This window comes from Nicotiana tabacum, chromosome 19 (genome assembly GCF_000715075.1).
Source record: "Nicotiana tabacum cultivar K326 chromosome 19, ASM71507v2, whole genome shotgun sequence".
NCBI classification, from domain to species: domain Eukaryota; kingdom Viridiplantae; phylum Streptophyta; class Magnoliopsida; order Solanales; family Solanaceae; genus Nicotiana; species Nicotiana tabacum.
This window is the reverse complement of record NC_134098.1, coordinates 66,603,103-66,628,222: the sequence shown is the minus strand read 5'-3', so window position 1 is coordinate 66,628,222 and position 25,120 is coordinate 66,603,103. Positions and strand designations below refer to the sequence as shown.

At 37.1% G+C, this 25,120-nt stretch overlaps 3 protein-coding genes across 4 annotated transcripts; 1 reads left to right on the top strand and 2 right to left on the bottom strand.

The window, feature by feature from the left end:
- Positions 1-394: 394 nt before the first annotated feature.
- On the bottom strand, positions 395-4,883 carry LOC142173529 (uncharacterized). Its single transcript, XM_075239134.1, has 3 exons — positions 4,650-4,883; positions 3,641-4,348; positions 395-547 (listed from the first exon to the last, which is right to left on the bottom strand). Exons 1-3 carry the CDS (start codon positions 4,881-4,883, stop codon positions 395-397), a joined length of 1,095 nt encoding a protein of 364 aa, XP_075095235.1.
- A 4,971-nt stretch (positions 4,884-9,854) lies between these two features.
- Positions 9,855-14,620, top strand: LOC107781416 (protein DEHYDRATION-INDUCED 19 homolog 3). Of its 2 annotated transcripts, none has more exons than XM_016602116.2 (5): positions 9,855-10,188; positions 10,715-10,914; positions 11,711-11,788; positions 12,354-12,607; positions 14,098-14,620. In XM_016602116.2, exons 1-5 carry the CDS (start codon positions 10,140-10,142, stop codon positions 14,204-14,206), a joined length of 690 nt encoding a protein of 229 aa, XP_016457602.2. In that variant the 5' UTR covers positions 9,855-10,139; the 3' UTR covers positions 14,207-14,620. The 2 variants fall into 2 exon arrangements, with proteins under 2 accessions (XP_016457602.2, XP_016457603.2); XM_016602117.2 differs by having other exon boundaries at positions 9,860-10,188; positions 14,101-14,620.
- A 1,617-nt stretch (positions 14,621-16,237) lies between these two features.
- On the bottom strand, positions 16,238-23,490 carry LOC107781418 (uncharacterized). The gene is made up of 6 exons (XM_016602118.2): positions 22,913-23,490; positions 22,179-22,390; positions 17,508-17,790; positions 17,338-17,423; positions 17,140-17,231; positions 16,238-17,029 (listed from the first exon to the last, which is right to left on the bottom strand). Exons 1-6 carry the CDS (start codon positions 23,255-23,257, stop codon positions 16,767-16,769), a joined length of 1,281 nt encoding a protein of 426 aa, XP_016457604.2. The 5' UTR covers positions 23,258-23,490; the 3' UTR covers positions 16,238-16,766.
- Between the last annotated feature and the right edge of the window lie 1,630 nt (positions 23,491-25,120).

The following is a 25,120-nucleotide window of genomic DNA, read 5'->3' as shown; positions in this document are numbered from 1 at the left end:
CAGTGATCTTGCTTTCTCAAGTGATTGGCAAGACCCTAGTAAGTATCTTCTCAACCCTCTCTTCTTCAGGAATAATCCTTCCAAGAGATTTTAGTTCATTTGTCAGTGTAGTGAACCTTGTGTACATCTCTTGAATGGTTTCTCCATCCTTCATAGCAAAGTTCTCATACTGAGAGTACAGTAGAGTTCCTCTAGATCTCTTCACTTGAGTTGTTCCTTCATGGGCCACTTGCAATGTGTCTCAAATTTGCTTAGCAGTGGAACAATCTTGGATTATGTTGTAGTCATCTGGATCAAGTCCACAAACAAGCCATTTCTTGGCTTTAGCATTCTTTTCCCACTTTTTCAAGTCTTCAGCAGTGCAATCCGCTCTTTTTTTTGTCACATCTACTCCTTAAGCATTCTTCTTCAATGTAGCCAGTGGACCATTAGTGACAATGTCCCATAGCTCATAGTCCTCTCCTTGAATGTGATCTCTCATTATATTCTTCCGCCAAGAGTAGTACTGGCCATTAAAGAGTGGTGGCCTAGCAGTGGATTTCCCTTCCTAATTTCAAGGTAGTGCACTCATCTTGATTTTCTCCTAAGATGTTAGCCTCTTCAAGGATAACCTGCTTTGATACCAATTGATGTTTTGTACTTTAATACCACACAAGAGGGGGGTGATTTGTGTGGTGTCCAATTTTTTGCGTGCACGGATTAGAGAAGGACTTGGTTCTTCTATGTGTTCCTTATACTACTGTTGCGGAATAATAAATGCGGAAAGTAAAGAACACAAGTATTTTTACCTGGAAAACACCTGGCTCAGAAGGTGAAAAAACCATGTCCTACTACCCAGTAGGATTTTTTCCACCACTTTACTAAATCACTAAGCCAAAAACATCATTTACAAAACTCTTTGTAAACCTAAGGATTACCTCTAACCCTTTATGGCAACCAGCCTCTAGTTGTTGCGACAACTTTAAGTTAACTCTAACTTGAATTCAACACTCAGAGTACCTAGTACAATTGCTTCTAGATAAAGCTGAAAGGTACAACTCAAAAGCCCTACTATAATGAAACTATAATAAAAGACAGACACTTGGAACTGGTTCTTCTATTTGGTTCATGTAGCTTCAGGTTCGCACACTTGAATCACATAAGAATTGCTTGCAAAATGCCTTGCTATTTTGCTCTCAACTCACGTTTAACTTCAGTGTTTGTGCGTACCTGTAAAATGAGAACATCCTGAAATATATAGAGTTAGTAGAATAGGAAATAACTAGAAGTCTAATGCTTTACTCTTCCTTGGTGGAAAAGTTCTAGTTATCTTCAACTTCTAACTCCTCCCTTATCTAGGATAGATTTCTCTTCGAGTAAGGAGTCGTTCTCCTTATCACTTATGCAACCTTTTCGTTCAGGAGATATCAGATATAACCACTTAAGCTTATCTCCTTCACGTGCATTCCTTGTACTTGAATCTGCATGTGTCTGTGTACACTGTGTATGAACATATTTCAGGTCTGAGTTCCTTTGTCAATCATCAAAACAAACTTACTTATGCCAACAAGTAATTAATAATATCCCAAGACCGAACCCTTTTACGTTGGAGGATCCATCCGTAAAAAGGGTCTATACTCTGGAAATGGTTCCTAATATCACAACTGCTTAAAGTTAGCCACAAAGCCGGCCAAAACTTATGACTTAATGGTTGTACGAGGTTTATATTCTATATCAAATTTACTACTTTCAACTGCCCATTTAGCCAATCAAGATAATTCAGGATTATGAATGGTGTTCCTCAAGGGAAAAGTCGTCACAACTGCTATTGGGTGACGTTGAAACTAAGGTCTAAGTTTTCGGGAGGCAACTACGAGAGCTAGAGCCAACTTTTCTAGGTGCGGATAACGTGTCTCCACCCCCAATAAAATTTTACTAACATAATAAACAAAAAAATTACGTACCTTCCTCCTCCTGTATCAGAATTGCACTCATCGCAACTTCCGAAACCCCTAAATAAATTAACAGTTGCTCACCCGCCTTCGATTTGGACATTATTGGAGGATTATACAAAGTACCGTTTTAGGTCATTCAACACTTGTTGGCATTCCGAAGTCCGCAGAAAATCATTCTTCTTATTCAAAAGTGAAAAGAAACAATGACATTTTTCCGATGACCTTGATATGAATCTGCTAAGGGCCGCTAACCTGTCGGTCGACCTTTGTACTTCCTTCACACTCGTTAATTGGTCATGGATATCCTCAATGGCCTTAATCTTGCCTGGTTTCACTTCAATTCCTCTTTGAGAAACCAAAAAATCCAAGAAACTTCCCGTACCCAACTCCAAAAGCGCATTTTTCAGGGTTGAGCTTCATGTTGAACTTTCTCAAATATCGAATGTGTGTTGCAAATGTGTCAAATGACTTCCTGCTCTAAGAGACTTAACCAACATGTCATCAATATAAACTTCCATAGTTTTACTAATTTGACGTTCAAACATCTTATTAACGAGCCTTTGATAGGTGGCCCCGGCATTCTTAAGCCCGAAAGGCATCTCATTATAGCAATAAGTGCCAAAATTTGTGATGAAAGAGGTTTTTTCTTGACCCTTTGGGTGCATCTTAATTTGAATATACCTGGAATACGCATCAAGAAAACTCACCAATTCATGTCTGGCTGTAGCATCGATCATTTGGTCAATGTTTGGCTACAGGAAAGAATCTTTAGTGCATGCCTTATTTAAATCTTTATAATCTATACACATTACCACTATATTAGCTAGCCAATCAGGATAATTCACCTCGCGAATTGAACATACATTTAATAACCAGATTACCTCCTCTTTAACAAATTTGTTCCTGACCTCGGCTATCGGTCATTTCTTTTGCTTTACCAGTAGAAAATTAGGGTCCAAGCTTAACTTATGGATAGCCACATCTAATAGAATACTTGTCATATCAAAATGAGACCATGCAAAGCAATTGAAGTTAAATTTTACAAACTTAATAATTTTAAACCTGGGTTCAGGACTTAATATTGTTCCCAGGTAATCCTTTATATCTAGGAACTCCGAGAACTAAACAATTTGTTCCAATTCTTCTGCGGTCAACTTTGTAGCATTTGCTTCTTTAGGTACCTAGAAAGATCTATGCACCTGCTAAAATTCTGATAACTCATCTTCCCCATCACCTTCAATCGGAATGGAAAAGGGCACCGGTTCCTATAGTTGTTATTTACTCGCTCCTTCCGCCTTGTTGCTGGATAGAGTTATTGCATTCATTTCCCTTGCTGCAGGTTGATCACCTCTTATCTACTTGATCCCCTATGGCATTGGGAACTTCAAAAATTGATGATAAGTCAATGGAACAACCTTCATTTTCATAAATCCATGGCCTACAAGGATCACGTTATATCCCGTATCGATATCCAGCACCTCAAACAAAGTGGTCTTCGTCACGCCTTTGGCTTGTGTGGGGAGTAAAATCTCCCCTCGAATTGTTACACTTGTTAGGTTGAACCCGACCAAAAGCTTTATTGTCGGAACTATGTTCCCAGTTAACTTTGCTTGTTCCAAAACTCTCAACTTGATAATATTGGTTGAACTACCTGGATCAACCAACACATGTTTAATTTTAAAATCTAGAATATTAAGCGATATTACCAGAGCATCGTTGTGCTGTAAAAGAAGGCCATCAACATCTTCTTCCATGAAGGTAATTTTATCATCTTCTGGTGCTTCTCGTACTCTCTTGCCATGAGTTATCGATATCTTTGTCCTATTTGCCGCCGAAAACATCACCCTATTTACTTCAACTTCACCAAAAATTATTTTTATTGTTAGACGAGGTAACCTTGCAACCGGTTTGGTTGGTTCTTTAACATCTCGATTCCTCCCATAATTGTTCTTGGCCCGGTCACTTAGAAATTCTCTAAGATGACCATTCTTCAATAACATCGCAACCTCTTCAAGAAGATGCCGGCAATCCCCAGTCCTGTGATCATGTGTTCCATGGAATTCGCACCATAGATTAGGATCCCTTTGACTAGGATCTGACCGAATTGATTTAGGAAATCTTGCCTCCTTGATTTTTCTCATAACTGAAACTAGTTCTACCAAGCTAATATTGAAGTTGTAATCGGACCGGGGATATGCTGAATCTCGGGACCCCGATGGTTCCTTCTCCTGCAAAACCCAGCTACTCCGGCCATGATCCATTCTCCTATCTAATACAAACTTTTCCAAAGACTGCAAACCTTTAATTCCTCGCCCATCAGCTCTTTCATAAGGTTGAAAACGATTCTTGGAAGACCTTCGGTCTGCATCGAAATCACTTCTGAACTTCTCCTGATTCTTATCGTGATTGTGACCCTTGGATGACACCGAAGAACTCAGTTGATCATCTTCAATTTCTGATTTTTAATTCATAACGAGTATGGATATCTGCCTATGTGGTTGCCTGAAACTCCAATAGGCTTTCCTTTAATTTCCTGGAGGCATCGAAGCTCAATGGATTGAGGCCTTTGGTGAACGCTTCAGCTTCCCACTCATCTGGCGTTGCCGACAACATCATCATCTCTTTTTGAAATCGGATTACGAACTCCCGTAACATTTCAGATTCTTCTTAAGTGATTCTGAATATATCTTCTTTCCTAGCTTGGACTTTTCTCACCCCAGCATGAGTTTTAATGAAAGAATCTGCAAGCATTTCAAAAGAGCCAATCAAATGCTCAGGCAAAAGAAAGTACCATGTTAAGGCACCCTTTGTTAGGGTTTCGTCGAATTTCATCAGCAGGACAGATTTGATCTCATGCGGGGCCAAATCATTCCTCTTTACAGGTATAGTGTAAGTTGTGATATGCTCATGTGGATCTGAAGTTCCATCATACTTCAGAATATAAGGCATATTAAATCTTTTTGAAATTAACTTCGGGGCTGCACTTGGTTTGAATGGCAACTATGTATACTTCTTTGAATCCGGCCCCTTCAATTCTGGTGGTGCTCACGGGATTTGACCCATCCGGGCATGGAATCCTTTAGCATTTTGATCCATTCGAGCATTCATTTCTCTCATGAATCTCATGGGCTCGGTTTTAAATGGATCATTCATGTTGTTGTCGTTCCCAGATCCACTACCAGCACCACCTGCTTTATTTTCATTAAATCCAAATTCCTCCCTCGAAGCAACGTTACCAGTTCTCTGTGTCGTTTGATTTGAAGGCACATTAGGAGGGACTAGAACTCCTCCATTGGAACTATTGGAAGCAACCGAAAGTGCTTGCTTCTGCTCGGTCATTATCTGGTCTTGTCTTGAGAGATGATTCATGATTTCCCTTTGTTGCGCTCTCAAAACTTTTACCGTTTGAACAACAGGTCCATCATCTATATCATCAAGAGTTGGACTTCTCACATGCCGAGGATTTCGTTCATCGCGAACCGGAGTTGTCTCATCTCCTTCGTTGCGAGTTTCACTGGTTGAATCATCACGCTGGAACATATCCTCACGCTCATTGTTTGTTCCAACATTGAAAGAGTTGTTCACATCATTAGCTGTTATATCTGATTTTTCTTTGACTAAAGAAAAGCGTCAAAATGCATTAGTAACAGATAAATAGATCGAAGTAATAACACAATTGCATATGCCCTACGGTGTGCTCCAGACTGTTTATCCGTAAAACGATACAGTTGAATTTATAATGTAGTTTATAGACACGTGAATTAATTTAATCCTAGAATATAAAACAACTAAGAACAAAAATAAATTGATTAAATAAACTTGAAGGAAATACAAGCCTGATTATGAAAAGAGTTTTTGCGGAAGCAGAAGTAAACAATGCAATAAATAGAAAGAAAGAGTATTGTTAATAGAATGAGAATAAGTTTTGCCCTTTTTGCATACAGATGTCTCGTGTCCATAGTGAATACAAATTCTTCTATTTATAGTGTGATGACCCAAACTATTATCTTTAAATTTAATAAGTAATTCTGTATTCTAAGACCTCAAAAAGTATCATTTATCATTCCTCGACTTACGTGCGCATTCCGTAAAATTTTCCGGAAAGTTTTCATGTGAAAAATGGATTAAAATGTGAAATAGAGTTTTAAAACTCAACTGAGTTGACTTTGGTCAATATTTTTAGCAAACAAACCCGGATCAATATTTTGATAGTTCCGATAGCTCCGTATCGTGATTTAGGACTTGGGCGTATGCCCGAAATTTAATTTGGTGGTTCCTAACTCAAGTTATGACCATTTAACGGAACTAGCAATTTAAAGGCTAAAGATTTCCAAGTTTGACCATGGGGTTGACTTTTTGATATCGGAGCCGGAATCCGATTCTGAAAATTTGAGCAGCTCTGTTACGTCATTTATGACTTGTGTGCCAAATTTAAAGTCATTCCGGATTTATTTAATATGTTTTGGCACAAGATTTGCAAATGGAAAAGTTTAAAACTCAAAATTCGAATCGATGTGTGAATTATAATTTTGATGTTGTTTGACGTGAATTGAAACTCGGAGTAAGTCCGTATTATGTTTCTGGACTTGTTAGAATATTCGGACGAGGTCCCGAGTGGCTCGGATGAGTTTCGGACGAGCCACAGAGCAATTGGAACCTGCTGCCCAGTGCTGGTTCTGGTGTGTCGCACCTGCGACATTTTGTGCACAGGTGCGTGGCCGCTCCTACGGAATACCAGTCGCTTCTGCGATATTGGACAGCCTTGTCGAGCTCCGCTTCTGCATAGAAATGAGCGCATGTGCGAAACCGCATCGCGATGGTCAAGCCGCTTCTGCGAGGACGACCGCTTCTGCGGTCACTTGTGCGCTTCTGCGATGTCGCAAGTGCGACATTTTTGGGCGCAGATGCGACCACTGGTCAAGCTGCCCTGTTCCACAAATGCGAGCTTTGTCTCGCAAATGCGAGATCGCAAGTGCGAAAATATAGGTCGCAGATGCGAAAATGCTGTACAGAATACATAAAATCAGGTCTTAGCCATTTTTGCTCATTTTTGAGTTTCAATTCTTGGATTTGGGCGATTTCAAGGGGGATTTTCACGACTTTGAATTGGGTAAGTGTTCTTTAACCAAAAGTGATTATATTTCGCAAATCCATGTCTATATTCATCATTTATTTCGGATTTAGATGGAAGAAATTTGAATTTTTGTAAAACTTTCCAAAAACGAAAATTTAGATTTGAAGGTCCATTTGACATCGAAATTGGATAATTTTTATATGGTTGAACTCGTAGCGGAACGGGTATTCGGATTTCGCGAGTTTTTCTGGGATTTGAGATGTGGGTTCCACTGTCGAATATTTTAATAAATTTTAGATTTGTATCCAAAAATTTAGTAAATTCATATGGAATTAATTCATATGATTAGTATTGAATATATCGAATTGTTTGTGAATAGATTTGAAGCTTTCAGAGATAAATTTGAAAGAAAAAGCTGTGGTTGAGTAATTGATTGGAATTTGCAAAGCGAGATAAGTGTCGTGGTTAATCTTGACTTGAGAGAATAGAACCTTTAAATTATTTGTTATGTGAAATGCATGTGAGCGACGTATAGGCGAGGTAACGAGTGTCTATACGTCGTGAAATTAATTGTTTGCTTGCTTACTTGAAAAAATATAAATTATTTTAAATCATAAACTAATTATTATAAAATTGTTTCTCTCTTATTCTTTGTCAAATATTAATTTTTGAATTCCTGCATTAATTGTTACATGCTATTTGAATTGTGTGTTATAATTGTTATTTGATATTTAGCATATTAAATATTAAACTGCCTATTTTTTCCCTGATTTTCATAATAATTTGCTATTTGTCATTGTTTGTTTCGTAATTAAATCATAATTATTGTATGATTGTTGTCTTATAATTTTATATTAACTGTTGTATTTATTGGGGAAATTTCTTCTATAAGAATTGGTAAATGGATATATTGGAGGATCGGGTTGCACGCCGCAACAAAATTGATTGAAATGGATATATTGGAGGATCGGGTTGCATGCCGTAACTGACTTATTAAAAAGTCAATATTGGGGGATCGGATTGCACGCCACAACAGACTTATTAAAAGTCAATATTGGGGGATCGGATTGCACGCCGCAACAGACTTATTAAAAAGTCTATATATACTTGATTGAAATAAATATATGACAAACTTATTAAAAGGAATATATTGGGAGAGCGGGTTGCACGCTGCAACAGAATTGAATGTGAATATGTTGTGAGAGCGGGTTGCACGTTGCAACAGATTTGATGGAAATGATAATTGGTTACGACTGCTGAATTGGTTTCAATTATTATAAATGAGTTACCTGATTTATTTTTATTATTTGTTTTTGTTACTAATATTGCGTACATGTTAATGTAAGTGACTCGCCTTAGCCTCGTCACTACTTCGTCGAGGTTAGGCTCAGCACTTAGCAGTACATGGGGTCGGTTGTACTGATACTACACTCTGCACTTCTTGTACAGATTTCGGAGTTGGTCCCAGCGGCGTACTATAGACTTGCTCGGATTTCAGCTACCAGAGGAGACTTGAGGTATAACTGCATGGCGTCCGCAGTTCTGAAGTCCCCGTCTATTTTACTTTAGCTGTGTGTTTATTTCTAGACAGCTTTATTTTATTCAGACTTTTATTTGTATTATTCTAGAAGCTCGTGCACTTGTGACACCAATTCTGGGATGGTATTTAGACATCGTTGTTTTTATGGATTATTCACTATATTTCAGACTTTACTTCCGCATTTGTTCTTTGATTATTAATAAATTTAAAAATAGTTAATATTATTCTAATGTTGGCTTGCCTAACAAGTGAAATGTTAGCATCATCATGGTCCGAATGTGAGAATTTCGGGTCGTGACATATAGCTCAAATCAGGGGGACAAGATCCCTGAATCAAGATCTTCTTTAATATGAATAAAACACCTCTTGATGGTTGCATAACGGTTAAGCATAAATGCAAAAAAAAATTATAACGGCTGCTCATTGAATGCTGCTTTTCCCAACCGGATCAGATTTCTCGTCCCTGGTTCCAGTGTCTTCGGAACACACTCAGCACCAGTCACATATTTGTAACCGGTGCCATCCATTTGCTGACTCATATTTTATTTGACTTCACCGATGTGTCAATTGTACGAGCATCCACTTGTCATTTATCAATTTTACCCGATACATGAATAAAATTGTACTACTCAGTATTATTAGTGGAATTGTGCTTGTTAGTACACAAAGGGGTTCGGAGAAACACAACAAAAGGCAAGAAAGTATTACTTATAATATATCTAAAGAAAAAATAACAAAAACTAAAGAAAAGGAAAAAAAATTCTCACCTTGCATCTTAAATGCATAATTCCTTCGATGACATTCGATTTAAAAAAATATCTTGAATACATAGCCATACATTATTGTAATACTTGTCATCAACCATATAATAGAGGTAATCATTCAAATATAAATTACTCTTCAAGTCCAATATTAATAGATATGGATACATAAATAAATTTGACTGCTAACACTGAAATAGATACCAAAGTAATTAAATATTTCTTCCATTACATTTTGTGACAGGTGTTTGACTTGATAATTGGTATTGAGTTTAAGAAAATAGAACTCAATGTATTAATGATGATGGAAGAAAATAAACATAGTGATTAAAAGAGAAAAAAATATCACGTCAATGTTAAAGAGTGAATAGTTTGATCAACTTAGATTATTCAAAGTTAGAAAAGTTTCAGAAATAATATTGTGCCAAATATTTTAAAATGTCAAAAATACAGATTGTATTTGTAACTACACAAAAGAATATAAATAAACAAATCGTTAGGCTGGTTCTATTATTTGGCTGCTGTGACTGATTCGTGAGTTGACCAGAAAACGCGGGAGTCCACGGGTATTTCGGTACCCGATTCGTACCCGACCCAATTAATTACCCATTTCCTTTCGTTCAGCTTTCTACCAGAGGCAGACGCTCTTCTTCTTCTTCTGGTCTCAATAGTCTTTTTTCACATATCACACACCACCAAAAATTCCTACTCAAAAGTGCCCTAAAACCCTATAAGCTTTGTGTATACATAAATACAATCTTTACGTATTTATATTTTCTGGGTATTTTCTATTTATAGGAATTAGGCTTTCTTCTACAGGCAAACTCTCAATGGATGATCATGATGACGATTGGGAAATTCTGCTCTCTGCTTTAAAGGGTACTGTTTTTTCAACCGTCTCTGTTTATTTGGCAATTTTTATTATCCGACTAAGTTTAGGGGCTAAATCGAACTAGATTAATTTGTTCTTTAAAATTTAAATTTAGATACTTGGAAACTATGGGAAGAATCATTTTAGTTGTTTCAATTCTTCTCATACATGAAAAATTACATTTTTGAATTCCACTTAGTCTTCTTGAGCCGAGCTTATATCGGAAACAGCCTCTTTACTCCTTCGGGACAGGGGTAAGGTCTGCATATATACTGACCTCCCAGCCCCACTCGTGGGATTTCACTGGGTTGTTATTGTTGTTGTTGTTGTTGTTGTTTTTGTAGTTGTTGTTTTTGGTCAAAATCCACTTACTTTGATTCTTGGAAATAAAGAAATGCCAAATCTTTTGGGACATAGGGGAACAATATGTATTGCTTTTGTGTGTGTGCGTGTGTGTCTGTGTCTGTGTGTGTTTATTTGTGTATTTGCGGACTATGTGTTCTTTGGGCATAATCATGTTGAATCTTGAAATAGATGGTTGTGTGGATATTGAAGAGGAGGAGGAGGAGGAGGAAGAAGAAGAAGAAGAAGAAGAGGAGGAGGGTGATGATGAAGATGTTAACAATGAAAATGTAAAAACAGAATTGGCATGTCCATTTTGTTCAGAAGACTTCGATATGCTTGGATTGTGCTGTCACATTGACAGCGAGCATCGCATGGAGGCAAAGACCGGGGTAAACAATACCTATATTTTCTTTCATTTTCATGTTGGAAGTATTTTTGAATTTTGGTTTTGTCTTCTCTTTAATAATTTTTAGAAGAGAGTTTGCTCTTGAAGGGTTTAAATTAGGATAAGGATAGTCACCTGTTGGATTGAGGCTGTTGTTCACATCTGCCATTGGTGGAGACTTTCTTAAAGGTCATTACTTGTTGATTGTGAAGACACAAAGTCTAGTGGTAGAGTGGCGATTGTTAGGGCAGCTTGCTTTCTTGAATGTCTCGAACTTTTAGATTAATTGGTTGTATCAGGTAGAGTTTGAGTATCACCTACCTATTATTAAAAAAAAAAATCCATGTACTCGTGAGAAAAGAAGCCAGATGCATGTGAGAGAATGTGGTGCAAACCTAAATAAATAAAATGTTCCTTCAATATGACCAAGAAGCACAGAACTATCCACTTTTCGAGCAAATGAGAGGGTTTTGGGAGAAAGGTGATTTTTATTTGATTTACACTGAGCTGGAACCTCCAAAAAGTACCTTTTTCTCTATTTGATGATTCCTATTAGGACGAAACTAACTGCAACTTTTCAATTATTGCAGTTCGTGCCTGAGTTTTGTAATCCTAGGAATTTGATACAAAAACATTCAATTGGTTTGGCATATTTGCATACTGTCTCAATCTGAGATATGTTTGCTTATAACGAACAGTAGTACTTCAGTGTTGTGTGAAATTATCTTATGGCCATTGTATTTTCAGCCTTAATCTTTTGAAGTCTGAATTTCTTATGATCTGTGTTTCTTTATCTCCAGATATGTCCTCTATGTGCTGTCAAGGTGCGAACGAATATGGCTACACATGTCATCGTGCAACATGAAAGTATACTAAAAATATCCTTCACTTCCTTTATTCCAATTTATCAGCTTTACATGGTCAGGTTAAGTGTAGGAGTTATTGACTTTTCATAGCTGGTTGTAAGAGAATAGCAAATCAAGTTTCGTAGTTGTTCTTTATAGTCAATTGGGAAGATAATATAGAAATTTCTGTGTTGGGTGAGTCTGGATTAGCGAGCTTGATATTTGTTTATATAGTGAACTGGAATGCAGTAGCTTCTCAATTTTGCTCTGTGTGTTGTCTAATTCATAACTTCTAACATGTTCATCAATCATTATGCTTAATGAAAGGTAGTGGCAGATGCCTTCCTTTTTATAATTAAATATTATTAATAAAGCGACACTAAGGTAGCGTTGCTGCTTCCAAATGTTATTAACTTTGCCCTCTTTCCCTTATCCGAAAAAGAAAAAAAAAACTTGCCAACTTTCATGTTTATTGGTTTATCTGAGTTATTTCCTTGAGCATGATTCTGCATCAATCATTGTTTTAGGAGAAATGTTATATTTTGTTTATCATATGAGCATGTGGAGCTATAAGGTGATTTACCTTAACAAACCTTAAGCTCTCAGTAAAAAGAAACTTCAAAATGGTGGATCTTTCTCGGCCTTATCCTTACTGAGGAAAGAGTTGCTGAGTGCTTATTTGGAAAAGAAGTCCAGCCATGTCACTCCTTCCTCTAATATGGCAACCAACCAGTTACTGTTATCATTTGTCGGCAATCAGCAGCCTTCCAAAAGATTTCATACAAGACAATCCTGCACTTCAGCTGAAGCAAGTTCATCTGTAAACAGCCTAGATGACCATGTTAGTGAAAGGTAAGAAGGTTATTATGATTTAATTTCAACAGTTTGGTCATGGTTCTATGTGTTACCTCTCATCATCTGCCAACACCAAATGGCACTGATCACGATGATGAAAAAGGACAAATTAGTGGACAAAAGAAAGCTGGATATATAGGAGTAGGCACACTCAACTCAATTTCTTCCATTTGTTAGAAGCCTGTCCTTTATCAATTATTGTCATTGCAAACTAATTGAAGAACAACAGCTTGTAACTAAATTCGAACTTAGAACCAGACTTGATCTGATCACTGGAGACAACCGAAGCACACAAGCTCGATAGATAGCTAACTAGTTATAGTTTCGTTCATCTAGCAATGATAAGTTCCTCATACTTTTGCTTGGTTAAATTTCATTAAATGTGATCGTTCATGGAAACAATGATTAATGTGCATAGAGCATTGTTGCTTGACTTTGCTTTTGATTGCTGCTGATTATACTTGTATGCATCGCATCTCTGGATTATGCAAGAAGTGACCTTGGCAGCAAGTTAGCTTAATTCGAGAACTGAGGTGTCCTTAGAAATTTTGCCTATGCTGGATATGTAGTGCTTTACATATATCTGAAATTGTGAGAGAAAACCTAGTTTAACAATTTGTAGGGAATATAATAGGAACATCAATGCATGATTGCCAAGTTTTTGGATTTTGTTATTCCCTTGCTAAGGAAAATGCTGTAGTTCCATTTGCTAATAGTTAAAAAAGCTTCACTCAGAAGGCTTCTAAAATCAAGCCAACTTCGAGAATTCATGGAACCATTTCTTTTTGGGGGGTCATTTCTCCCAAATTTTATTACTTTGTTATCACAGGTGAACAATAGGGCAATAAAAAAAAGGTCATTTAAGCATTCTTCTCAAAAAATTGTCAGGAAGACACTGTATCACCATTTATTTTTATCCCCTTCAATCTGATTAGCACCAGGAGCACGCCAAGGTTAATTCTGATACCTGATGCTTTCATCCAACGGTTCTCTCCTTTTCTCTTACTATATATGTAACAAGATCTTTCTTGATCTTCATCATCCTTCTTCACTTTGTCCTTTCCCTTTAATGCCTTCCCTTTTCTGATTTATCTAGTCATTTTGAACGATATTTCATTTAGCCCTACAAAAACGTTTTCCTGAGCCAAACCTTGAGTGACATAGAAGCTGGTTATTTTTCTGATGTTGTTTTCCTTCAATTAGCAAGATCAGTGTTTGTTTCATGAGTAACTCAAGCATAGGTGGCAAAAATTGATTGTTTTGAAATGAACATAGCAGGACATACCACATTGTTTTAAGTGTCCATGGCACTGAATTTGGAACTTGAATTGTGTAGAGAACTTTAGATGTATCTTTTCCTGAATGCTTGCTAAATGTTATTCTAGGAAAGCACGTATTATCCTTTTGATTTCTTGCTACCTCCTAACTTACATTTGCCTGGATGGTAAAAGTTGACTCTTTTCATTTTAATCAAATCCTTGTCAAAGAAGGTCCCAACCGTTTCCTTCAATGGACAAGGATCAGGAAGAGAAGTTCCAGAGATCTGAATTTGTAAAAGGACTATTGCTCTCCACCATACTCGAAGACTATTTATGAGACTGAACATCAATGCTTCTTTTCCATTATTTGGATACTGGCACAGAAGCTCTTTGAAGATGCTCCGCGAAATATGATGATTAATTTATTAGCAGCTAGAAGCTGTTGGTTGGAGTTAAAGCAGTGTTCATCTTGTAGTTGACTTGCTCCCTGCTGTGACAAAGATATGTCCGGTTAACATGCTTTAACACAATTCTTTCAATTAAAGTGACTTCAGCGTGCTATTTCTCTTTCTTTGTTTCCCTCTTAGCTGATGTAGCTTATACTACATCATGCACTTGACTATCCGTGACTGGAAACAGAAATTCTTCATTCATATAGTCAAGATCCAAAAGGACTAATTATGAAGTAGCATTTTTACGGTCATTGTCACATTTTGCAAAAGAAATTACATGTCATTCATTGAATTGCTCATGTGCAAGTTTCTTCAGCTTTACATTATAGTCCCTTGCTTCATGCTATTTTATCCTCGTATAGTCAAAAAGCAGAGTGAATAATGTAGATCGTTTGAGAATTATGTAACATGAGTTGTACATGTTGAGATGGGGAAGACATGGAAGTTATCGCGGAATAGGTAGATTATCAAAGACTACTAATTTAGGATTGGCTACTCAAACAGTGACATCCAGCAAACGACTCCAATATGTGGCTATCATGGAGAATGGGTACTAATAATTATATCGGACAAAGAATGATGAATTCTCCCTTTCTCTTGTCTTCAAAAGACTGACTTACTACGTTGATCGAGCTTTACTATTTCTTTTGGACAAAGTTTTGCTGCCTTCTGACCCTCATTTTGTTGTACAGAGAGTTTAAAATGTTATTGTGATTCTTCCTTATAATAAAAACAAAACAAAAAAAGAATTAGTGATGGTAGAAAGAGCACTTTGAAAATATCACTCCAATTCAATTTGATTAGTCCATGAAGTCTTCAGGTTTCTATATCAAACGATGTTAAACATCTTGTGATATTCTAAATGCGAAGGAAGCCATATGACCTTTTAACACGGTACAATTTCTTTCACTGGAATAAGTATTGAGAGTAACTCTGAGTTATGATATTGTAACATTTTACCAAATCTTTAATGTTTTGAATTAGAAAATGCCGCCAACCAGATTGTGTCAACATCATAGCATTAGGAACACTTTGTATAATCCGATGTCTTTTCTTCAAATGGCCGAACTCTCACAAATAAGTTGTTGGGAGTTAGTTATTATATTGGAATTAGTACGAAATTTGGCACCAAGTTTTCTTTGCCTGATATTGTTCTGATCTCATCAACCTTCAACCGACAAAAATAAATAGGGAGAATCCTACAAATAAGTTTTGTTTCCTTCTCATGCTTCCATTACTTTTTGCGACTTGAATATGAAACTGGTTAGCTTCTCATTCTCGTTTGTTCTACTGCTTCCAACTATGGTTATCCGAGAGATGGGAGTAGAATTTATAAGAAAAATGTTATTGAAAAAGAAGTTGAATAAACTCTATACCCTAAACTATATAATCACAGGAACAAGTCTTTACGAATTCAAAACCATCTTCGAGGTCATGAAGAAAATTGTTTTCTTACACCTAAAGCTTCACCATTGTAACAAACCCAATCCACAAAATTATATGGTTAATGAAGAAATTGATACCTAAATCTGAGGTACAAGTGGATAAACCATTACCTATACTAGCACACTTATCCATTGCAGTTCCCACTTCACTTGTCATTGTCATGAGAACCAGATTCCCTTGCAAAGAAAAACCACCTCCTATGCACCCTTTCAGTTAAGACTACGCATTCAAGAAAAGAGAAACTAAATTAAAAAAAATGACCCATTTAATTTGATCATAACCTATAATGAATAGCAACAGATTTGTCATCAACACAAACTCAGGAAGTACTCAGCTGCATATGCTGCTCTTGGCATAACTTCTATTGAAGTTTGGTAATAGTACTTCGTACCATAGACTAGAGTCCAGGCAGTTTTGAAACTGGGGTCTACTCAATGCCTATGAAGATCCAAAGATGTGAATTAAGAATATAAGGAAACAAATCATGAGATTGCAATTTCAGGAACACAACGTACTGGTTGTATGAATTTGACAAACTATAACAAATATTTCTATCAATTTTTATGTGCAATCTGAAAATACAGGTTCCAAATCTTTCGTCACTATCACTTGTCAAGAACTTCTGCTCCTGACTCAACAAAGACAACAGGCCTATCCATATCAGAAGATTATATTTTATCCACCCCAGCAAAGTAAAGAAGGCAGGGTAATGAGGAGTCCTGCCACATTTCAGGAAACAATCATAAAGTACAAAGCAGCAGCTTTTCCACTGTGAGCGTCAAATAGACTCACTGAGAGTTATCACGCCCATCCGATCTTTTTCTCCCTCAATCCAATACAAAAACCTTCCACACCAAAATGGAAGGCTTAATGGAGATATGGATCTTTGACCAAGATTGGTCAAAATCTGGGGTTTTAGATCTCAAAACTTTTTAACCAAACTGACAATCTAAATTTCTCCCCATTATCAGCAAAAACGTAGGAGCTTCAACAGCTGGATCATCTCCATGGAGAATAGTGCACACGGAAAAACTGATAATCGGGAAGGATAACCTGCAAGCGCCGAAGCCAACTGTCTGCAGCTTGCAATAGTGAATCTTCTTGCTCGGATTCATGAGGTCCACATGGACTCAAGATTGACCCTTTCAGTTTGTATGCGGCAAGGCCAAAGACTGGTAAAGAAATTCTTGAGTATGCATTTACATTGCCAAGAACTTTCCTGCCAGTTGCACCATGGTAGCGTGGCTGAACTGTACTCAGAGCTAAGAAAATGACAGAAACATTACTTCAGAAGAAGCACTAGGAAGTAGAAGCACACATGCATACAACAAATACATAAATCTGTCTGTTTGCACACAAAGGGTGGACATACCTCTGGATTGTGTGGACAAAGAATGAAAGGTTAAGAAAGAAGCGTCCAGATCCCGCAACGTGGGACCCATGGGTATTCTATATATTGGATACCTACAACACACTTGCAGCAGTCACAAACTAAAATGCAAAATAAGAGCTTCAAATATCCTCATCATGTTGCAAATTACTCTTAAGTTCTACAGGGTTGTAAACATACCAAGCTACAGAAATCCAACTAGAAGGCAGTAAATCACAGCTCCTGCACTTCTTCAGCACTGGAAATTGAGATGCCAGAACTGCTATCTGAAAAAGAAGATATGAATGCAGAACAAAACACACATTTAGGACAAAGAAGTGATTCGTTTCAAACACTAATAAATGATGTACCTTGTCAGCCAATGGTCTTCGATGGTGTGGTTGCTCCTGTTCCAAATACTCGAACAAGAGCACCCCAAGAGAATTCGAAATTTCAGCTTCATCGCTCGATGAACCCGTGACAGACTTGTCCCTCAATGATAGTCTATTTAGTCGCTGGGCATTTTGATTTACAAGGCTGTGCTGGTTCCACCGCCCATCAGAAGAGGATTTGGACCGCCTCTCTTCACAGTCACTGCTTCCACCACTACTGGTCTCCCTTGATGAGTCAGCATCACCCTCTTCACCAGGCCTCCTGGATAAAACAAAAGGAACACAAGATAAAAGGTAGATTCATGTTAAAATGCCCAACTGTGCCAGGTGAAGTTTTCTTTAGGTGAAAGAAAGAAACATTAGCTAAAATATCCAATTATTATTCACAATAACAGACAATAATAGCAATCAGTTAATCGGCTTGGACCAAACACATTAATATCTTTTTCTGACAAGTAAAAATCATAATATGTTGACAAGCTTCTTCTTCGATTTACTATTTCTGGAGAAAAGGTCCACATAAGTGCTAAAAGAACAAGTCTCACCATCAAATAAGGAAGATGCACCAAGTACCAAGTTACTTTAGCCACTTTAGTAGCTCAAGAGGGTGTCTACAGTTCCGAAGCTAACCCTGTTTCTCACTGAACAATTTTCAGGTGCTGCTCCAGGTTCCCATCTCACAAGTATCATAATAAAACTAAAACCCCAGAACATTGGAAACCTGCACTAATTTGGCATGTGTGTTTCATTACCACGAAATGGTAATATCATGAAACAGATCATCAATCTCTAACATCAACCATTCTACTAGCCTATGGAAAGTGCCAAACAGATAAAAAGTCTCAAGTTGTCTATGCAAAATTTTCCTTGAAACCAAAAGGTTTAGTTTCAGAAAAGGGAATAGCAGCACCAAGATGAGTTGCAGAAGAAATTAGTTCAGAAACTTGTGAAATTGCTGGTGCCTTCAAAAAGGTACATCCACCATTTACCAAGCAAGGGATCACCGAATAGCCTATCCAGGTAAGCCTGTAGGGTAAAGTACACCCGCATTTTAACACACCCTCAACACAGCAGAAAGATATTAATAGCAAAATAAGGAGAGAGAACCATGCATTTACTTCGAAACTGGCAATAATCCAATTGGTTAAAAATGTTTTAAATGGTTAGAGAGATGACGCGAAAGATGTTAAAATATCGCTATTAGTTAAGTAATAATGAAGCTTAAAGGGCATCCAGAGTAGAGTCTCAACAATGTTCAGACAAGTCATGCAATGTGAGAAAAGAAGTTGTGGTTGCAACATAAACAAAATGTTAATGTATCATTTTACATTATAACTTTTTCAGATTAACAAGTATCATTATAAGGAACAGAAATTACAAGCAGCGTGCACAACTGACCAGGAATTCATTCAAAGATCAAATGGAACTTTGATTTATTAATGGAAAGCAGTATTATCAAAGGCGAAAAGCGCAAAAAAGCTCTAAGGTCCGCTGAGGCTTTAAGCGCAAATAAAGCGTGGGCTTTAATGAAAAAAGGCGCAACTTGAGAAAAATTAAAAATGTGTATACGTAGCGGTAGTCCAAGACTAATAATTATAAGCATGAATAACAAATATATGAACAAGAAATTGAAAAAAATTTACGAGAAAGTGAAATATCAATTGTTTAATGTCGCCTTTTCAGGATTACATTCATTGGCAAGGAAAAATATGCCTTAGAGCCTTGATGCGATACTAAAGCGCACACAAAACGAGGCAAAGCGCTCAACATGTTTTGAGCCTTGCTTCAGGGCTTAAGTGTGCCTTTGACAACACTGATGGAAAGAGCCATCTAAACACAGGGATGACTGCTGCTTAATTACTCCAGGTTCTGCAAGAAGTTCTTTCCACAAAGCAAGATGTAAGCAGATTTTATTCAAGTCCATGTTGGATCTGCCACTATTGGAACACAACAACTTCAACTAGTAGAATATAATCATATTACCTATACTCCCTCCGTTCCAATTTATGTGAACTTGTTTGACTGGGAACGGAGTTTAAGAAAAAATAAAGACTTTTGGAATTTGAAGTCCTAAACAAGTCAAAAAGGGGCCCAGAGTATTTGTGTGGTTATAAAAGCTTCTCATTAAGGGTAGAATTGTAAGTTTAAGCTAAATTGTTTCCAAATTTAGAAAGGGGTCATTCTTTTTGGAACGGACCAAAAAGGAAATATGTTCACATAAATTGGAACGGAGGGAGTAGTATTTTTTTATTGTATTACCTAATATATTTATTTTATTAACAACACAAGCTTGAGTGCGCGGTGAGTATGATCAAGAGGGAGCAAGCCAGTGAAACACAGCTTCACTGCTACTTATTACACTTCAGAGAGATATTTTCACACAGGCAAAGGTTTTTTTTTGTAGGGGGCTAATAAATGAGAACCAGCAAATGCAAGTAACCAAGAGCACATTAAGTGAAATGTGAAGGCTCTATTGATGTCATTTGAGTATATTAACTAGTGTTTTATTATTTTTGATTAGTATATTAAATCATATGAGTATACTAACTAATGTTGTACTTAAGAAATAAGCTCCCATAATGGAGAAGACCAGGAACCATAGAGGCCTTTAAGGACAGGGAAATTCTCACTAAGGATGTTGCAGGTCTCAGTTTTCTGTTATGATTTATCTTTGTCGGTCTAGACTTCAGGAGCTTTTAACTTTTGTGCCAGCTCAGATTCGGAGCAAAAATTAAAAACTATTTAATACCAACAATCAAATACCATCAGCGAGGTAGATTTAAGCTAAGTCGCGGACTCTTCATTTTTGATGCTGCACCCGTCTCGACACGGGACGGGAGCGGGATATGTCCCGGTTTTGGTCAACTAACTTCGGATACTTTGACTTGAGTCCATCGACAAATTTTTTTATTTTTGGAGGGGTTGACATTTTGATTTTTCAAAATTAAAAATAAAACAGATTTAAGACATGGGAAATGGCATACCTTCAATATTGTAGTACTTTTGTCTCATATTATGCTGCTTTGTGTTTGAGAAAAACCAAGAATCCAAGGGATCGTGTTCTGAGTTCGAACTTCTGGTAAACAGTAGCAGCGATATAGATGGAGAGTTGGTGGAACGCCTTGAATGGCTTTCTTTTTCTCTTTATAGCTCTATTTTTTATAATTTTGAATTTTTTTATCCGAATCCCCGCACCCATATCCATACCTGGATCCGCACCCCCAAATCTTAAAATTTAGATTTGCCGAATCTGACACTCGGATACGTGCCTGTATCAGATGCCTGCACCCGAGTCCGAGCAACTTAGGATTTAAGGCATCCATCAAATTTGTTACCTTAATCCATTCTCTAAGGTAGAATATGCAAGACATACTTTTTTTTCTTTTTGATAAGGTAAGATATTATTGATGAACAAGAAGAACTAAGAAAGTGCTACACAACCACTAAGAATATGCAAGACATACTTGTAGTTTACTAGTATAGAAAGAACTCCATAAAATTATAGCATATGGTTAGAATGCACGTTAGCTAAACCCTAAACAATTTAACACCACCGAGAACCATCAACAAGGTAAATCGTAAATAATTTAATGCAACCATCAAGTTGATACTCTCAATATACTCTTGTCTATTTAATGCACCTATCAAGTTGGTACTCTCAATTTTCTTCAACAAGCAGCATAAAGCTTTCAATGAATCACATTACACTTCCACAAAATGCATACGAAATATCCCTCCAAGAGTTAGAGGCCGTGGATAGATGATATGGACAAAATAACAGACTGCAATATAAAACAGTCAACCATCACATGCAATTTAGTAAACGTTGTAAGCTATCAAAAAGAATAAATCGCTATCCTAAGCAAAATTATGAAATAATTTCATTAAAAAGCAAAATTATGAAATAACTACCCCTTAGCTTCTATTTTAAGGCATCATTTGCAATGAAAATATATTTCCATAAATGACTACCAAATAGCAGTGTCTTAAACTACACTTCAACGTCATAAAATCCATGATTACATGTGAATCATATTCCCTCTGAAGATTCTATTCATCCTAATCATCTCAACATCCCATTTGCGGCATATAGAGTTATTAAAGTCTCTCATAAGGGGGGTGATTTCAACAACATAGGAAAAAGAACAACCAATTTTGGAGCATTTTTATTGCAATGGTTCTTTTAAGAGCGTTTTGTGGCAATGGAACAATAATAATATCTTCATCTCAAGGAATTAGCCAAGTGAAACAGTGAACTCAATGCACGTCCAAGTTAAAGCTTGTGAGTCTATGTTCTAATCCGCTCAATATCTTCATCGTTTGTTCCGAATATTTTTGGATGTTATAGCGAAGTGTTGTTATAGAGAACATATATTATAACATAACATAAGAATTGGTTCCGGAAAAGCTTGGCTTTTATAGTGAAGTGTTGTTATATAGGGATGCTCTTATAGAGAGGTCTGACTGTATATTTTTTTGTAACCCACTCAAACTGAACTAAGCAATTGAAAAATTATGAAGCATAGCTAAAGTGGATGCCAATTCAGATGGCAAGCAGAATAAGCATTCCGAGAAATGGTGAATAATTATAGACCAATAAAAAGACTAATTAGCACGAAAATAGAAAAAGAACATCAAAGGTTGGCTTACCTAAAGCGTGAAGATGGCTTAGATGGATCTACATACAACTGGATGCCGGATAAGAAAGGAACATAATACTGTATAATTGAGTCTTTCCCATTCAACAATAGTGGTACGCCCACTCCATAGACACTCCACTCACTAAAAGCTTCCCAGAGATCCCCAAGGCAATAATAGGGATTTGACTCTGCTTCCCTAGTTCTATGGCCTCTTACATTCACCTGTCCATACAAAGCTTGATAAATTGATAAATATTCTTCATTTTGATGCTATTCATTCTTAATGCAACAAATAAATCGCAAAATTAATGCATATCGGTCAAAAAATAAATCACACTTGATTCCTAAACGTGAGAAATGTGAAGAAAACATAAAATCTTGAAATCTAAACCAGAAATCTTAAAATCTTGAAAGCAAATCAAACAGCATTTGCTTCCTAAATATGAGAACAACAACTACTACCTTTACTATAACTATTACTCCTAAATCACAAACTGGTTTGGCTAATATGATTCTTCAATATCCATTCCACTCCAAATATAAAAGAGGAATGTTAATGAAAATAAAAACTTGAAATCTATAAGCAGCTCTCGCCTCATATGCAAGCAAGGACGATAGTTTGAGCAGAGCAAAATGAAAAAGCAAAATCCTGCTACTATAAAGATTGTGTTACTTATAAATAAAAATAAAAAAAACGACTGCTAGTAACTTATAACTTAGAAATAACTGAAACACCTCTTATACCTCAGAAAAATGCAGGGCGGGCACGAAGGGAGTAACAGATTCAATCAAACTATCCAAATTAGTAACATTTACTGGCGGCGGCCGTGGCGGCGAAGCAGCGGAGCAAACGGAGGGCGTTTTCGACAATGTCGTAGTCGAATCGTCCGAGTCCGTCCGGTTCCCAGGCGCCTCAGCTTTATTAGCTGCTCTCTGCAACTGCTGCTGCTGCTGCTGTTGCTGTTTCTGTAACTGCTGCTGCTGTTGCTGTTGTAATAGCATCTGCTGGTGCCGGCGCATAGCAGGAGGATTGTAGAATCGGTCACCGCCATGACTCCGCGACACCGCGAAGCTTCCAGAACCAGCCATTATTACTCCCAAATTTGTGTGTGTAGTTAATTGAGCTCAAACTCTTAAAGAGTCTAATATGGTGAAATTAAGTTAGTGACAATTGATAGATTTGTGAAATGGGATAGAATTGAAGTGTGGAAATATCAAAATCTGCGGGTTTACTTGATTAGGGTTTTGGAGGTTTTTGGATGTTGAAACTTGTTCGCATCAATGACTTGTTGATTTTTCGGAGTTTCTGAAGGCGAAAACTAAAAGAAAAATAAATTTTTAAAAGACAAAAAAACAAAAGGAAAAATGAAAATAGGAGCCCGAGTTGTGGAGAGGAGAAAATGGGTTTGAACTTTCACTTTCATGTGCAGTCGTTCTGTGACGCGTGTATTACTCTTGGCCTTCAACCAATTAGAGACACTGTGATGGCCCGTGTTTTACCCCCTCGGTACTTGAATATTCCCATGTGCCCTTTTGGTTCTCGGGTTTTTGCCACAAGTTTTTTCTTCAACTTTTCTGTTTGTTGACTCCAACCTACTGAACCTCTCCTAATTTATGACGTGATAAGAAGAAGAAAGAAATTTGCAATCGAGCCAATTTTTTTTACTTCTCTCGGTACCATGATGTTGAGTCATCTTGTGCTTACCTAATAATCACCTAGTATTTTCTCCCTTCACTAAAATTTGAATCCCAGATTTCTCTACTTATGTCACAAGAGTCATTATTAGAGAATCTAGTTGGAACTTGCTAAGTACAATGCGAGCCCGTATATACACTGGTTCGCATGACTCACTCTCACACTATCATATATAGTGTATAGGGTAAAATTGGTTTATATTAAATGATCGAACGATAGTGTGACACGTGAAATCGAAGATAGGTAAAAAATAAATTGCGTAGTAATCGGGACCGAAAACAATAGCTGCAAGTGACATCAGGCTGACCCCGAGGGGAACATGATCAACGTGAGCAGAATCAAATACTTGCCATCGGAAAGTATTTAATGAATAATATTTCCTGGCATTAAATGGACAGTTGTTTTAGAGAATATTTGCATTCATAAAATACAGTTACATATTCATCAATGGCTCCCTTTATTGTCATTTAAGAGAGGCTCGATCCTAGGATCTTGTTTACCTAAATCTAGCTATAAATAGCAGGCTCAACAGCCATTGTAGGACAACGAAATCTTTGGAAAAACTTATGCTACATTTTGTTCTTAAGCTAAAGAAAATAACGTTATTTTTTGTTTGTATTGCTCTTACTTCTATCATTGGAAGCATTGCTCTCGGAGTCAGGCTTTCCATTTCTTTCGAGTCTAACCGCTAAGTCTTATTTTTAATCTAATTTATTTATCATTTTAGATCAAATCAGTTCGCTTGTCTATAAACCACGTAACAAATTTAGCTGTACTGTTTTACGGGTAAACAGTTTGGCGCCCACCGTGGGGCTTAGACAGCTGCATAATTGAGTTGGTCCTTGCGGCTATTACTAACTTGTTTGATTATTTGTTTCTTAGAAAAAAATCGAAAATGGAAGCTAACAATGTCAACATCGCAAACAACGTTGAGGGACATGAAGTTCTTCCTCAACACGAGGATTCATAAGTGACACCCACAACGAGGGGGACGAGACAACCCCGGTCCGCGAGGGACAGTACCCGCGACATGTACGAGAGTCAACTACCGATGACGCAGAAGACGAAAACGTTGTGAAAACAGTGAGGATCCTGGGAGAGCAACAAAAGGCCATTATGGGCCATCTCTCAAGGCAGGACCAGGTCATGACAGAATTAAAAGCAGGCATTGTCAGGTGCTTCCAACAACGCAAATAGAAGAGGCCAAGTTCCCTCTGGCGTTCCTACAAATCATACGGCCCAAAGAGTTGATAATA